Genomic DNA, 15,753 nt, shown 5'->3' on the forward strand with positions numbered 1-15,753 from the left:
GCAGAGCCGCGCAGTGCGGGGCGGGCCTTCGCCGGCGCGGCTGAGGAGAAGGGGCCGCCTCCCGCGCTCCGCTAGGCCTGAACGTGTGCGTGCGGATTTCCGAGTCAAATCTGCCCCTTCTAGCGGAAGGCTTCGTCGGGAACGCCGGGGAACTGGCACCCAGCAGCAGCTGGGCCCCCGCCACCCCGGGCTGCAGCTCCCCACGGCCGCACCAGCAGAACATTTGTGTACTTCTTTTAACGTCGGGAGATGTCCTGCAATCCTCTTCGAAGCAAGATGATGGAGTAGCATCACATGAGCATCTAAAGGTCCACCTGCTGTATTTATCTCTGCCTGTGCCAGCCTCCCTCTGTGTAATCAAAAGGTGATTGGCGGGGCGGGTGTCCCTAATTTTTTCACTGAAAAACAAAAATCCCACTACTCCTGGTGCTACTTCTTTTGGGTTCTCGTGACTCGGTACAGCTCCTCTGTCTGCAAACGTGTTTGTTATTCTCCATAGGGGAAACTTACACTATTGCGCTGGTCGTGACATGCAGTGAAAGCTCTGCCAGGTAGACTATAAAAAAAAAATCGATGTCTTTTGCAGGATTTCATTATTTTCCACATTGGGGCAAGATTGGTCTCTCAAAGAGCAGGCAGCTGTTTGGATGCACAGCAAAAGTAAAAAGGAAAACATGGCTCCAAATTTCCTGTTGCTTTTTCTGTTCACAAGTATGTAAAGCATTTTGCTAATCACAGGGTGGGGCTGCTATATAAAAAGGGCAGTGTAGATTGTATGCCGGGGACCTAAAAGAAGGAAGGAGGATTTTGGTAGCAGTGGGGGTTGAGAAGACTTGTTAACTAAATTAGACCACAATTCAATGCTTTTTGGTTTAGTTTTCAGAAAATACTGGAAACTTATATGCTGATATCTGCCTGTGATGGTTTAAACTTAAGTCTTGGCTAAGCTAAAACCAGAAATTTTGCATAGACAGAGCATATGTAGTTAACAGCAGGTTAGCCACGTTGTTTACTCAATAGTTAGGAAACGTATGTGAGTGCTTGCAAACTGGCAAAATCCAGACATTTTTTCAGAAATTTCAAGTTATTGGAATGGTTCCATTCTGTTCTGTTTGAGCTTCTTTAGTTTCTTCAGGTTTTGGAATACAATAGCAATTAATGTCTTTGTATTCATTTTGGTTTATGAGTAGTAGAAATAAATAGGCAGCTGTCTGTACAATTTTATAATTGTTCTTCTACCATTATGACATTGAAATGCTAACAACAGTGTATTCAAGTAAGGCAGCCTGAGAGTTGCTATTTTAATCAAGAGTTTGGATTGCAAACAGGTTTTAAATAAGTGTTGTAATATTACCAATCTTTACTTATATAGGAAACTTATTTTAAAGTATATATAATACCTGGTGAATTATTTTTGTAGGATTTTTTTCCCCTACAAGATTTAAAGACCTGTATAAACCAATTTGGCCATGTACAGAAACTATGTTTGTATAGGGAGTAATTACCATTAAATCCCTTTGACTAGTCTAGTAAATTGATTTTTACTTTTTAGTTAGGTTTTTGCTTTTTAGAAAAGAAAATACAGTAATTGAAATAAGGGTATGAATACCTTGTGCAAGAAAAAAAAAAGAGATAGGTTGGAGGTTCTTTGTTTTATAACTCAGTTGCTCTTTTTGGCTGTTGAGTCATTATTTAACCTTGAACTATCATTTATACTTATGTCTCAATTAGACAATCTATAAACTGTGCATAATATTTTTTTACCTCAGAGAGATATTGTAAAGCTTATTAATAGAAGTCTTTCACTTCCTGGCTTAAAATGCTGTAGATTCTGGTATCTTGTAAAGGTCTACTTATAATTCAGTACGACATACTTAAGAACAAAAAAATTATAGGGAAGAACAGTAGTGAAGTTACAGTATGCAATAAAAGTAAATTCATAACACATTGTGAATTCACATAATTTCCTAAGTTTGTGAGACTTCACCCCAAAATGTACCACTGTAAGTGAAACCTTCAGAATTATCAGATGTTTAATTCTCCATTATCAAACAATATAATCACAGAAATATCTTTTCTGATTGTTCCATATTAGGTGGTGAAATTGGATTGGAGACCCAATCTTTTGGCGATTGGCAGCATGAAAGAGATGGAGAGTGCTATTAGCAGTTTGAAGCTGGACAATCTGCTTTGACTCCAGGGTGTTTGATCTTTTTCTGGCTAGAAAAAAGTTTTGAAAAACTCTTCTGATTATTCCCCATTACATCAAACAATTTTTTTATTTTATTCTCTCACTGCAAGAAAAAAAAATTCCTTTGATTTAGTCTAAAGTTTTTGGTTTTTTTGTTCCTTATGCAGTGGTACATCTACTTAACAATCTCAAGGAGTCATAGAATAATTTATGTTGAGAGGGACCTTTAGAGGTTCTCTAGTGCAACCCCCTGCTCAAGGGAGGTCCAAGTTGATGAGGTTCCTTAGAAACTTCAGTTCAAAGATATTTTTCACATTACAGTCTGTAATTTCAAACTGAATATTCAAGTTGTATTCAGATCAATATGGCCACAAATTAAGCAGGTTATTTTTGAAGCAGCATGTTAGTTTTGTACCACAGAGAGCAACAAATTATATGACTATACTGAAATAAAAGCATCTCACCGTAGAAAGTCATGACTCAAGAAATCCTAAACTGCTGAAACTTATTTTATCCTTCAGTAATTGGGATGAGAAAGACAATATGCAATTCCTGTACTTCCCCTTTAAAGTTGCAGTGCATATAATTAAATGTGATAGCAAAAGAAATCTAATGCAGTGCTACTACCAGAAGACACTAGTCCACACTGATATTTGACAGGAAAATACATGTAGCAATACTGCTTAATCTACAATTCAAGAACTAACAACCATTCCTTTCAAACCAGCTTCAGGGAATGTTTAGTGATTAAATACTAGTACCTTTCTCCTCAATTTCAACTAACAGATTAGGCCTGTTTGAGAAAGTTCGGAATTAATCTGTGTGAAAGAGAAGTGAGGCTAGGCTCTCACATACAGATCACCATACTCTTACTTTTTTATAATTATATGTAGTTCCTTGCAGTTTGCAAGTGAAAATCACCTCCTGGTTGATTTTGGGTTTTTTTTGCTTTGGCTCTATTCTGTATAAAGACCAGCTGGGATGCCTGGGGGAATAAAATCTAATTTAGAGCAAATGAATTTATAGGTTGCAGCTATATCAAAGGTTTCAGCATCGTCACCAAAGAGGGACTGCATAAGTACAAAAATGTTACCTTATACAGAGGAAAAACACTGAAGTTTTGGAACATATTGACTAAATATTCCAACAGGAAAAGATAAATGCATGAAAACACAATTTGGGTGATATAAATTATAACAGAAAATAACAGGCTGTCTTGAAGAGATTATACAAGACAAATTAAGGAAGTGCTCAAAGAGTCAAGAGTACCCTATACAACAACAAAAAACCCCACTCAGCTTCAAAGAAAAGTTACTACTCTAGCTGTCTCCAGAACAAGATTACTTCACTGCTATAAGGACACTTTCCTAGAGTTAATTTTGTGATTAGTTCTTTAATTTCATGAGAGATTGTTAAATGGGTATTTACTGCATCAAGACGGTAGAGTCCTGTGATAAGTAATGAAGGTTTTGTGAACATCGTTGGAAATCAGCTGAGATGGGAAGAGGAGGCCAAAAGGAGGCTGGAGAAGTTATTCCTAGAAAAGGGGAGTGAAGAGCCTAGATAGCAGAACTGGCAGCTTAGAGAAACTGTTAACTGTCAGGGACCTGATAAGCATGCTTTTCTGCTATAGTACGAGCTCTAAGGTACATTAAAGGGCCAGAGTAAGGAAGATGAATTACTGTTTCTCAGGTTTTCAATGTGTAATGAAGAGTGAAGATATTCTAATGTTACTTCCAGCAGTATTTATCTCGTTTTTAAATTCAAAATCTAAATTAGTTTTAAATAGCACACATGTAGAGATTCTATTTCCATGGATGCTTCCATACCAACTTCTCCCTGCACCTGTTTCCTGACATGCTCAGTGACGCGGAGCCCATCTCTGTGTGTACAACTGAATGTATTTTGTCCCACTATGCCCAGTTTGCAGTCGTTTTGGTGGACTTTATCTTTTTGCAGTCATTTAATGTTTAGAATCTCTTGGCAATTCTTCTACATCGTGCGTTCAGTCTCCTTCTTGTACTTCAGGTTAAAGCTTAACACCAAAGTACGTAATTAGGTTTTTTTGCTTTTGCAAAAAAGCATGTAATGCAAAACCTGTTGGAAACCTTTGAATAATAGGTTAAACGTAACCTGAAAATTCAAGCTCAATTCATCTATCAGATATATTTCAGGCAAAACTGAGGATTTTATCTTTTCTCTGTTTCCTGTTAGTATTTAAATGTAGACAGTTACTTTCTTAAATCCGAGTCTGTATGTAGTATTACTAATTTCAGCTTGAATTTAGCAACGGGGACTAGTTGTTGTTTTCTCGGTGTATGACCAGATTCTCGGAAGCTGCCCAGCCGTTGCCAGGTCCCAGCCATAGGAGTGGGCCTCACAACCAGCCTCAGGTTCACGCGAACCTTGATCTACTTCGAGGTGAGCCGCTTTGCTGTGTCCTGGCCCTGCGGCCATCAATACACGCTTCTTCACCCGAGACGGCCGCGCACGGAACAACTCCGTCGTTATTTCTAGCTCCTCCGTTAACGCGGCGGCAGGAGCGGGCGGCGGTGCACACTCCTCCGCTCCTGCTGTGCCCCGGCCTCGTTACCAACGACAGGGGTGATGTCCAAGTTCGCTACGTCGCTGGCTTCGTGTCTCGCGTTAGGGTGACAGCAGCTGTCCCCCGGCACACCGCAGGGTCTCCTCGCCTTTCCCGGCCGGGAGCTCCCCGCCTTGGAGGGCCCGCGGCCTGGCCGTCAGGCGCAGCCTCGGGCGAGGGACAACGCGACTCTAGGCGACTCGGAAGCGAGGGGCGAGCTGGCGGCGCGGCGGATCTCGCCTCGCCGGCGCTGTGAGGCGGCCGGCTGGAGGAGGAGGAACAGGAGGAACCATGCGGCCGGGCCGCGGGAAGGGGCCGAGCCCCAGGGGGAGGGGGCGCCCTAGCCTCTTCGCCGTCGCCTTCTCCCCCACCTTGCGCCGCCGCGCTCCCCCGCGGGGATTGGTCGGCGCGGCCCCGGAAGGCGAAGCCGTCACTTCCGCTGAGTCCGCCATCTTGTCAGCAGTTGGCGGAGGCAGCGCCCGGCCCGGCAGCCCGCGCTCTGGTGTGGCGCGGCCGCTCGTCCGCCTTGCAGGCCGCGTGCCGCCGCCCCGCTCCGGGCCCTGAGCCGCCATGGCCAACAACAGCCCCGCCGTCGGCGCCGGGAACTGCCAGGGGCAGCAGGCGGCCCAGCACCAGCCTGGCGCCGTCCCGCCGGCCCAGCAGCAGCTGCAGAGCGGAGCCCCCAAGCCGGCGGCCTCAGGCAAGCAGGGCAACGTGCTGCCGCTGTGGGGGAATGAGAAGACCATGAACCTGAACCCCATGATTCTCACCAACATCCTCTCGTCGCCCTATTTCAAGGTGCAGCTCTATGAGCTCAAGACTTACCATGAAGTGGTGGACGAGATCTACTTCAAGGTGAGCCTGCGGGCCGCGCCCTGGGCGCCGCGGACTCTTCGGGGCTGTGCTGGCGACCGTCCCGAGCCTCCCTGGGGCTGGGGTTTTTGAAGGGGGAGGACTTTGATTACGGACTGCGGATTCTCTCTCCTGCCTTCCTGCCCCTTATCTTGCGGTAAGGGGTAGGAGCAGATCCCTCTCCTGTTGCTTAACTGGGGGAATCCAAGGTGCTGCCTTCTCTCTCTTACAAAAGAAATGTGTTTCGCGTCGGATTTGGAAATACGGAGTTGTAAGTTAGTTTTGAAGTGAGTAGCGTGAGCCGGGGCAATGGGGATGAAATGGCCGTCTAAGGATTGCGCTCTCAGTCGGAGAGAGTGGGGAGGGGACCCGATCTGCATGCCACTTCTAGAGACAAGCACTGCCCACAGCCTAGGAGTTGCCGACACGCCGTATAACTGCGCAAAAGGTATGGTGGTGACTGCAGGTGGTTTCAACAGGAGTTTGCATGTGGTCCTCTTCTTCAGTTAGAGGTTAGGATCCCCCCCCTCCACACCCAGTCAAAAACGAGTTCATTTTAGTGCTTCTATTGGCGTTAGGTAGGATGTGCTGGGGAGATAACTGAACTGTATCAGCGCACCCATGTCTCAGTTCTTGTTTTGTTAGCAGGATTGAATCAGTTTTGCAGCGAGGCTTCCGTCAAGCCAGTCTCCCGGGTAGAGGTATGCATAATTAATGCTCATCAACACAGCCACATTCTTTGTTCTGATAATGAGAGCAAAACTTAGATAATTCAGGCTGCTGTTTTCAGTCAGCTGTACATTGGTGGTTATTGAGATATTCTTCTCAGATGAATTGATTCTGCTTGATAACGTTACTGGGTCAGTTAGCGGGTTTCAATATACTTTGAAATAAAAAAAAAAAAAAGATAGTCATTTTGTCTCATTTAACCAGGGCAAGTCAAGTTACTTAAGGCACTATAATTGTGAAAAATAACTCCGCGGAAGTGTTTTGAGATTTCTGGCATTGTTTGCACTTACTTTTGAAGACAGTGGTACTGTTTTTCCTCTTAATGACAGCACTTCTCTGCTTGTGCTCCGTCATTTGGAGCAGACTACTTAATTCTCCTAATACTTAGAGTAACGTAGATTGTCGACAAAGCTTCTCTTCAGTTAATTTACCACTTGCTGCATATGAGAAAGAAATAACTCATTCTGACTATCAGAATGGAAAGCAGCAAAGTTTATTTTTGCAAGTGATGGCAAGAGCTCAAAAATTTATAAAGAAACATATTTTCAGAAAATTTGAGAGCTTACTGTATTTTACATGGACCCTTTCAGATGTAGTAAAAAATATTCATTGTCTTAGTATTGGTAGAGCTCAACTGCAGTAGGTCAAATAGTTCACTTGCTTGTCTCAGTTTTTCATTCCATAAGTGGCTTAATCTTAAACTGGGAAAGAATTTTGACATACCATTAAATATTGGCTTATTAATCCAGTGTAAATAAAGTTTGTTTACTGACTTTGACAGTTATTCTGACTCAAACTGCATGCTAAATAAAGGGAAAACTCAGCCCCTTACTTATGAGTAATAGATGTGAGGGAGAAGATGACCTGGTGATTAAGGTATTTCATTGACATTCAGAAGATTTGGACTCTGTTCATGTTTTAAGATTCCTGAAAAATTGCTGGGGTGTTTTTGTTTGTCTGTTTGTTTTTTCTTTTTTGAAAGAACACAATATCCACCATAGTGATGGTATTTTCGAGTGTATGTGTCTTTGGGAACCAAAATAGGTGGCTCATTTAAAAAATTTAAGAATGCTGGGTGCTGGATTCTCAGGAAGGATGATCTTAAGTCACGCAGTCGGCTAGTGATAGGGACCATCTTTGAAGATATGGATTCTGTCTAGGTATTTGAATTAATTCACTTGTAGTTCTGGTCCCTTGTTTCAGTTCTGTATCTGCAAAGTGGATGACTTCCTCTTTCTTTATCCCTGATCTTAGCACCACGTGCATGTCCTGGACTTCATTTAATGTGTATACTTCCAACAAGTTAAGCATATGCAGCAATTTTTGTAGGATCAAAACCTTACATACTCTTTTCTGCAGTGAGTGTTGTTTTCAGAGCTTTGGGGTTTTTTTTATTGATATCTGTCAAAACCAGCATGTTTATATTGATTGTGGCCAATAAATGTAACTAATTAAAAAAATTGAAGACTACCATTGTAATAGTGTCATACTCCTTTGACTAAAAAATACTTTTCATTTCCTGTGAGAGGCAAAACCTTAAGTGATAAGAAGGATGTGCGGTATTATTTACATAGTATTTGTGAACGTCTCATATGATGCTAATAATACAGGAAGTCATAGTGGATTTTGAGTTCTGCGGTATTAGCATCTCTCACGTTTCCTATTTGGATAAGACAGCAACTGTAAAAAAAAACCCAACAGTTTAGCAACTTCAGCCGTTAGTATATCTCTGATTTCATGTGATTGTGCACATAATCAGTTTTATTTCATGTATTGTTAAAGAATTTTAATTTGTGAACTACAGTAAAACTTGGCCGCAGACTCTCATCCCCAATCCAGTGTAATACCATTGTATCTTTTTTGTCTTGCTTTTACTTTTTTTTTTTTTAAGTTGATGAGTTTAGGAAATGTACTTGCTTATTGAGCCACATGTTACTTCTCTGAATTTCACAATTTCAAATGTAGCTTAGGCAGTTTTATGGTTCTTAACTTGTTTATGACTTATTGTCAAGTTTAAGGAATGGTGTTGGTCAACTATGTTCGTGCACTCATCTCTAAATGCATCTCAAAAGATTTGAATTAGGCAAGCTTTACTCATTAGTACTTCGGAACCGTTGTATCTAAGAACATCACTGTAGACTACAAGAAAAAACACTGGCTTTTTATGTTAAAATACTACACTTTATAGACATCTTTCTTTTGTCCTAATTGTAGGTGATACTCAAGAGAAATCTCTAGCTAAGCTCACTGCATAAATGAGAATTATGAATATGAGAGTGTAGATTTTGACTTCTGTAGCTGTCATCAGCAGGTATCACTAAACTTGTCAAGAGACAGTTTAAATAAAGGTAATTGTTTAGTCACCGTAGAAAATAGTAATGATGGGGTTTAGTCATAAAGTATTTGAAAGTACATGGAGTATAGAATAAGCGTGGATGCTTGCTTTGGTGTTTTGGTTTTTTTTGGGTTTTTTTGTTTTTTTTTTTTTTACTTCATCCATCATTTTGGCTATCATTTCTTAATGTGGTAATTAAAAAAGCCAAATGCTTTGCTTTAATGACAAAGCAGACTTGATCTTGAATTTGGTAGGAGAAAACAAGCTATTTAAGATTGATTTAGGCTATCCGTTGTTTAAATTAGGTTTGTATAGGCAGCTAAACGTTATGGAGGCTGTAATTTTAATTTTATTTCTTTCTTTGCTCCCCCCCCACCCTACCCTTTCAGGTTACACACGTCGAACCATGGGAAAAGGGGAGCAGAAAAACAGCAGGCCAGACAGGGATGTGTGGAGGGGTAAGTAGAAGTACGTGCCTTCTTAAATTTTTCTGTCTGGTAAATAAATTTCCCAAGCATAGCTAAAACTTGCTTGTACATTGGCTCAGTCCCTAGATCTAAAAGTATTTATTGCAAAGAGTTGATATATTCCCCTTGCTTCCAGAGCTGTGGGTGCAAGTAGCGTTGCTTTTTCCACACAGCTCTGTTTGTAGATTTAGATTTTATTCTATGTTAGTTCTCATTTTCTTTTGTAGATTTGGGATAATGTCTTTGTGACTTCCTGCATTGTCACCTAACTTTTTCTTTTGAAAGGTGCGTGGTGTTGGAACTGGAGGAATTGTCTCTACTGCCTTTTGTCTGCTCTACAAATTATTTACACTGAAACTCACGCGTAAGCAAGTGATGGGCCTTATAACTCATACAGACTCTCCATATATTAGGGCTCTTGGATTTATGTATATTAGGTAAGTATCAATATAATCAACTACTGACTAATATAATACACGGAAAGCTGTATTAAAATTTTACATCCTTTTTGTACTTAAAGGTACACACAGCCACCTACAGATCTATGGGACTGGTTTGAATCCTTTCTTGATGATGAAGAGGTATGTCGGCGAGGGTAATAATTTGTTTTCTTTTGTTTCTTTTCATGTTACTACTTTAGATTTAAACACTGTTTGATAAGGTTTTCTGCAGTTTGAATGTTGCAATGTTATGTTCTTGTAATTTCATTAATTAGTGCAGAAAGCAGGTCTGAACTGGGACCCGGCTCATTTTTCTTAGATTTCAAAGATTTAACAGAATTTTCCATTGGTTAGGATGTTACTGTGTCAAATATTAAAGCCATGTGATACGGCTTTATTAAATCAGAATGCAGACAGCAGTTTGTGAGAGTGCAGCTTCTGTGCATTTTTTAGAAAAAGAATTATTTTTAAGCAAGGTATAGTATGTCCTGAGAGTTCTAAATTTGTATTTTGCATTTATTACTGGGACAAGGGGAATTGGTGCTTACATAGAAGAGTGGGAAGTATATAGTAGGAACCAACATTCACCTTGAGAAATATTACCAAAAATCTCTGTGGTTATTATTCATGTCCTGAAATAACTAAACCCAGGATTTCTTCAGAAGAGAAACAAACACCCTAATTACTGCGTAAGATGGGATTGTTTCTAGTAACCTTAATGTCTTTGCTAACGGGGCAAAAAAAGAAACATGAGTTGCTAACTGAAGAAGTTCGGCAAAGAGGCTGCATTATTATGCAGTCAGATAGGAGAATACCTTTGGTACCACAGGCCTGATTTACTGTCTGGAGAAATGGAGTAGGAGCTGGTGGGTGAGGTTTCTTGGTCGATGAAGTTGAATATACAGTCTGCTACATACTGTTGCAATTTGTATTTATTGAGCAGGTTTTAAATTACATCCTAGATTTAAGAATGGAACAGAAAGGATCACTTGCCCTCCTCAGTGTGACAGTAGGCATCTACTTCAAGAAATTTCAAATGTTGTAGTTGCAAATGATGTCCGAATACTTGTACTAAAAATAGTGTTAATAATACCTGTATCTGACTGCAATGCAGTGTATTTATTTTAAACAGCTTTTTTCATGCTAAGTATCAAAAACACTGTGCAAAGGAAACAGCTGTTATTTCAGGTAAACCTGTATTATTGTACGTTTGTAACAAAAATCAAAACAAATACAAATCTTGATTGCATCGCTGTGATATCCTCCTTCTCCCCCAGGTGGTGCTAGTTAATATGAACTCTTCTCTGCAATGTTGCATTGTAACTTACGAGGAGGATTGGGGTGGCTTCGTTTTCAGGGTCCCACAAACAACTTGATTCCCAGGACAATAAAGCGATCACAAGTGCGATTCATTGTGCAGGTCTTAACTGGTTCATTATTCAAAGCACCTTTTTTAGTCTCTACATTTCTGTTCTTGCAGATATTGGTTATCAGCATATATTTGTTTATTGTTGTTTAAAATCTCCCAATATATTTTTTGAATTAGTGTTTCTTTCCCAGCTCCTTTCAGTACCTTTGTGTTATGTAGGAAAAAGTGCTTGGGGCTGCTTGTCTTAAGTTTCTTACCAGTCCTGGTCAAGCTCAATAGGATGAAGCAAATTTATATATATATGGAATTATTTAAACCTACAGGATTTTTTTTTTCTCCAGTTCTTAAATATGTGGAAGCAGTTCATCTTTTGTCATGCTGCTGTGAAAAACTTCCCAGGATACAGAGTTACTTTTCAAAATGCTTCTTATGTTTATTTTGTTTAACTGTACGTACTCTCCAGGTGCTACGTTTAACTCCTTTTTTTCTTCTTTAGATCTCTGCAGCGATTATATTTGGAAAAACTGTATATCTGAACACTTAAATGTGTGTGAGTGCAAGCAGTTTTACATTTAGATTTTCTCTTCCTGTTTAGATAACAAATCTCACTTTCCTTGTGTGCTTGCACTATAGGTTTGGGACTGACAATAGCTGACTAACATGTCCTGAGCTGTGAGAGGGCATAGCAAGAAGGCCTTCATGCGGTAATGACCCTTTTCAGAGACAATGGTCATCATGGATTATACGTTTCCAATTATTTGTTCATTTATTTATTTTTTTACATATTTCTAAATTAGAAACCTCACTGCTTCATGGCAGTTGGTTTGCTATTGCTTCCAATTCTGTTAGGATGCCATTTTGTACTAGAGGTTTTTCTATGATCATTTTTAGATAGGCAATGATGTAGTTCTTAAATGATTTAGGCCACAGGGTTGGGTATGATGGTACGCAGTTGTACATCCACAAAATGGAGTATTGAATGTAGTTTGAGAGGACTTTTCAACTTTGTGGCATTTAAATAAAATACAAGATCATACCATATAACCAGACTGTGTAAGGGGATTTCGCGTTAATCTCTTCATCGACAGTCCCTTACCATCCAGATGGCTGCAGGATTAGTATGTGCCTGCATGCATATATATTAAGTCCCATTCCCTATCTGTAACATACTGCCAGATTTGAAGGGTGCAGAGTTTGAATTTTTCTAAGGAAATGTATTAGAATATGAGACAAGTAAACTTTCATAATCATGAGACTTCGAGAGGGCAGTAATGTAGCAGCATTTTTTTTTTTTGAAAATCAATAAAGAATATTTTTGACCATCAGGATATTTTTTTGCTTGTATTTTGTAGGACCTGGATGTGAAGGCAGGTGGGGGTTGTGTTATGACCATTGGGGAGATGCTTCGTTCCTTCCTCACTAAGCTTGAATGGTTTTCCACGTTGTTTCCAAGAATTCCTGTGCCAGTCCAGAAAACCATTGACCAGCAAATTAAAAGCAGACCTAGAAAAATCAAGAAAGATGGCAAGGAGGGAATGGAAGAAATAGACCGGCATGCAGAACGCAGACGTTCAAGGTCATATGCACGTTATTTTGAAAATGAATGTTAAAAGTTCAATATTGAACTACTTATTACCAGAAACGTGTCATCTTTTCACTGACATAGATTTTAAGGCAACAGGCAAAACAGTTTATGGATGCTAATGGATTAAAATAATCAGATTATATTTGGTATTTAAGATTAAATATAGACTGTGTACATAAAATATAAATTGGAAAGTAAAGAGGGTCCCTTAACTTTAAAAGGTTGTGTTTCATATTGAGTATCTTTTATCTTAAAAGGTCTCCAAGACGATCCATCAGTCCCAGGAGGTCTCCCAGAAGATCCAGAAGCAGAAGTCATCATCGGGAAGGCCATGGATCATCTAGTTTTGATAGAGAACTAGAAAGAGAAAGAGAAAGGCAGAGATTAGAACGTGAAGCCAAGGAGAGAGAAAAAGAAAGGCGGAGATCTCGAAGTACTGATCGCACACTAGAATGGAGGCGAAGCAGAAGCAGGGACAGATACAGAAGCCGTAGTCGAAGTCGTGACAGGAAGGGAGATAGAAGAGACAGGGATAGGGAGCGAGAGAAAGAAAATGAACGGAGCCGGAAAAAAGAGAGAGATTATGATAAGGAAAGAGGTAGTGAGAGGGAAAAAGACCGATCTAGAGAAAGATCAAAAGAAAGGAAAAGTAAGGGTGATATAGAAGAGAGAAGACACAAGGATGACAAGGATGACAAGAAACACCGGGATGACAAGAGGGATTCCAAAAAAGAGAGAAAACATAGTAGAAGTCGAAGCCGGGAAAGAAAGCATAGGAGTAGGAGCCGAAGTAAGAATACAGGTAAGCGCAGCAGAAGCAGGAGCAAAGAGAAATCAAGCAAACATAAAAACGAAAGTAAAGAGAAGTCAAATAAACGAAGTAGAAGCAGAAGCAGAGGGAGAACAGATAGTGTTGAGAAGTCCAGAAAACGAGACCAGAGTCCCAGCAAAGAAAAATCTAGAAAGCGTAGCAGAAGCAAAGAACGTTCCCACAAGCATGATCACAGTGATAGCAAGGACCATTCAGAAAAACATGATCGTCGAAGGAGCCAAAGTACGGAACGAGAGAGCCAAGAAAAGCAACATAAAAACAAAGATGAGACTGTGTGAACTCTTTCAGAAGTGGATCACATTGAATCCTATAAATGTTTGATTAAATCCTGCTTATTTTTTCTTAAAGTTGAGATCGTGCAGTAGTTGATGAGCACTCTTCTCCAACCTCCCTCTAGGCTGCAGATTGTCATTTCCTATTTTGGGTAGGGAAGTGCCTTTGTAAACCCATTCAATGCATTGACGGTTTCAAACCATTTGTTTAGTTTAATTCGTAATGCAGAGATTGTTCTTGCATTTTTATTGTTCAGATGTTTCTGAAATGTACAGTCTGTACATATGTCCTGAAAATGTTTTAATTCCTTTGGCATGGTTGCCATGTTGGTTAAATTTGTATGAGGCAATAAACTGCCACTAATTCTACTTTCATTTTGCAGACGTGGAATTATGGTTTGTATCCTGAAGTTAGCATGGCTGTGCTTTACATAATAGTATGGCTTTTAGGGATGGATCTTGAATGTGTATTATAGCTGAGATATTTATGTGCATACAATGTACATTGAGGGCTGCAGATTTAGAACTAACATTTATGTCCACTGTACCTGCTGTTTTTTCAAAAGCTTTTAAAATTTATTATGTTGTTGATCACCACTGGTGTTAAATTGAGAGTGGACTTTCAAGGCGATAGTGGTTTTGATGCAAAGATTTAGATTATGTTGGGGCTTGTTTAGTAATTCTTTAGAAAGGCTACCTCAAGCGGACACTGTAAAGGTTGATGGAAGAGTACTGTAGCCATCTATGCATTTTATTTGTTTGAAAAAATCCATGTAAGCTTCCATTTTTTTAAAAACACAATTTATCCATTTGTGGTCCTTTAATGTTTTTAATCAGCAGCTGCACTCTGTCATTTATGATAATCCTGGGCTAATAAAGGCATGTAAGATGGGAAGAGGGAGGTAGGAAGAAGAAAATTATTACGAAGGATTTCAGTTTCAAGCTTCCAAAGCATTTTTATAAGTGTAAACATTTAAAATAAGAATTACCTGATAGTGTCCTTTTTTAAGTCATATTTTCTACAAATAGTAAGGATTGCAGTTTGTGCTGAACATTTCATCTGGCAGATTTTTTTTTTAAACAGGTTGTTAGAAGCAAAAACCAAAATGCATTATAGGAAAAAATCATATCATTAAAGTCCAAGTCTATTTGATAGATTATTCTGATGACTTGTATATTAAGTGAGGAGAACCATCTGGAATAAACTCTCAATTAATTCCTTTGTATTGGGTGTCAGCTTTTCCCTGCATGTTCATTGCCAGTTGAAGAGTGTTTGGGTTCCTCCACGTTTCATTTTCAGATTAAGTGACACTTCGCATGAATAAGGGTTTTTATGTAGTAAATACTTCACAAGGAAGATGTAGCTAACAAAGAAATGCAGCAGCCCAAAAATAGGAAGAACGTTAAGTGTGACTCATTCATGACCATGAAGTCACCTGAAGGTAGGAATAAATTGACGTTTGTGCCTTTTTTGCTTCTGTGTGATGCAGGTCATCTAGGTAGGATATTTAAATATCAGGATTTTTTTTAAACCTCCAGGAGAAAACAAACAGTGCTTGAATTTCTAACAATACACTTCATTCCATAGTATTCAAAGAAGCAAAAATAACAAACTCAATTTTTTCTTCCTCCCTGGTCTTACTTATTTTTTTCTGAATTGTTCAGAAACAATTTCTGAAATTCTCCTTTGTCACCGTGATCCTTAGTATTAGAAATCTTCTAATGCTGAGGCTGTTCAGTTATTGTCTGCTTATATTTTTGTTATCTGATTTTAAATCTGAGCTTGAAACACAGTTTAAGCTTCAACAAGTTATTTCCGTGGCAGTGTAAAACTGAAATACTGAGCTCTCATTTAATATGGGAGGATAAAAACTGTATTGGCCACTTAAGAAATACTCGGGCTAGTAGATTATTAGAACTGCCTTTGCAGTCTGCCAGGAGATTGCATGGATTCTGTCAAAACAATGAGGACAACTTTAATTTACCTTATTTGCTGCTAGAAGGCTTCTTTTGGTCTCACTAGTTTTTAACCTTCAGCCTGTGAGTTTCTGAAACAAGTACGTTCTTGGGCAGAGAGGCTGCAAAGCCAGTGTTCTG

The 15,753-nt window shown here is 39.6% G+C and overlaps 1 protein-coding gene across 4 annotated transcripts; it reads left to right on the plus strand.

Annotated features, from left to right (window-relative positions):
• The first annotated feature begins 6 nt into the window (after nt 1–6).
• On the plus strand, nt 7–14,882 carry PRPF38B (pre-mRNA processing factor 38B). Of its 4 annotated transcripts, none has more exons than XM_075156490.1 (8): nt 7–364; nt 500–711; nt 2,096–5,630; nt 9,081–9,149; nt 9,444–9,595; nt 9,679–9,739; nt 12,320–12,543; nt 12,810–14,882. In XM_075156490.1, the coding sequence occupies exons 3-8, from the start codon at nt 5,346–5,348 to the stop codon at nt 13,660–13,662; spliced, it is 1,644 nt and encodes a 547-aa protein (XP_075012591.1). In that variant the 5' UTR covers nt 7–364; nt 500–711; nt 2,096–5,345; the 3' UTR covers nt 13,663–14,882. The 4 variants fall into 4 exon arrangements, with proteins under 4 accessions (XP_075012591.1, XP_075012592.1, XP_075012594.1 ...); XM_075156491.1 differs by having other exon boundaries at nt 4,518–5,630; XM_075156493.1 differs by having other exon boundaries at nt 4,518–4,612.
• The last annotated feature ends 871 nt before the right edge of the window (nt 14,883–15,753 follow it).

This window comes from Calonectris borealis, chromosome 8 (assembly GCF_964195595.1).
Source record: "Calonectris borealis chromosome 8, bCalBor7.hap1.2, whole genome shotgun sequence".
Lineage (NCBI taxonomy): Eukaryota > Metazoa > Chordata > Aves > Procellariiformes > Procellariidae > Calonectris > Calonectris borealis.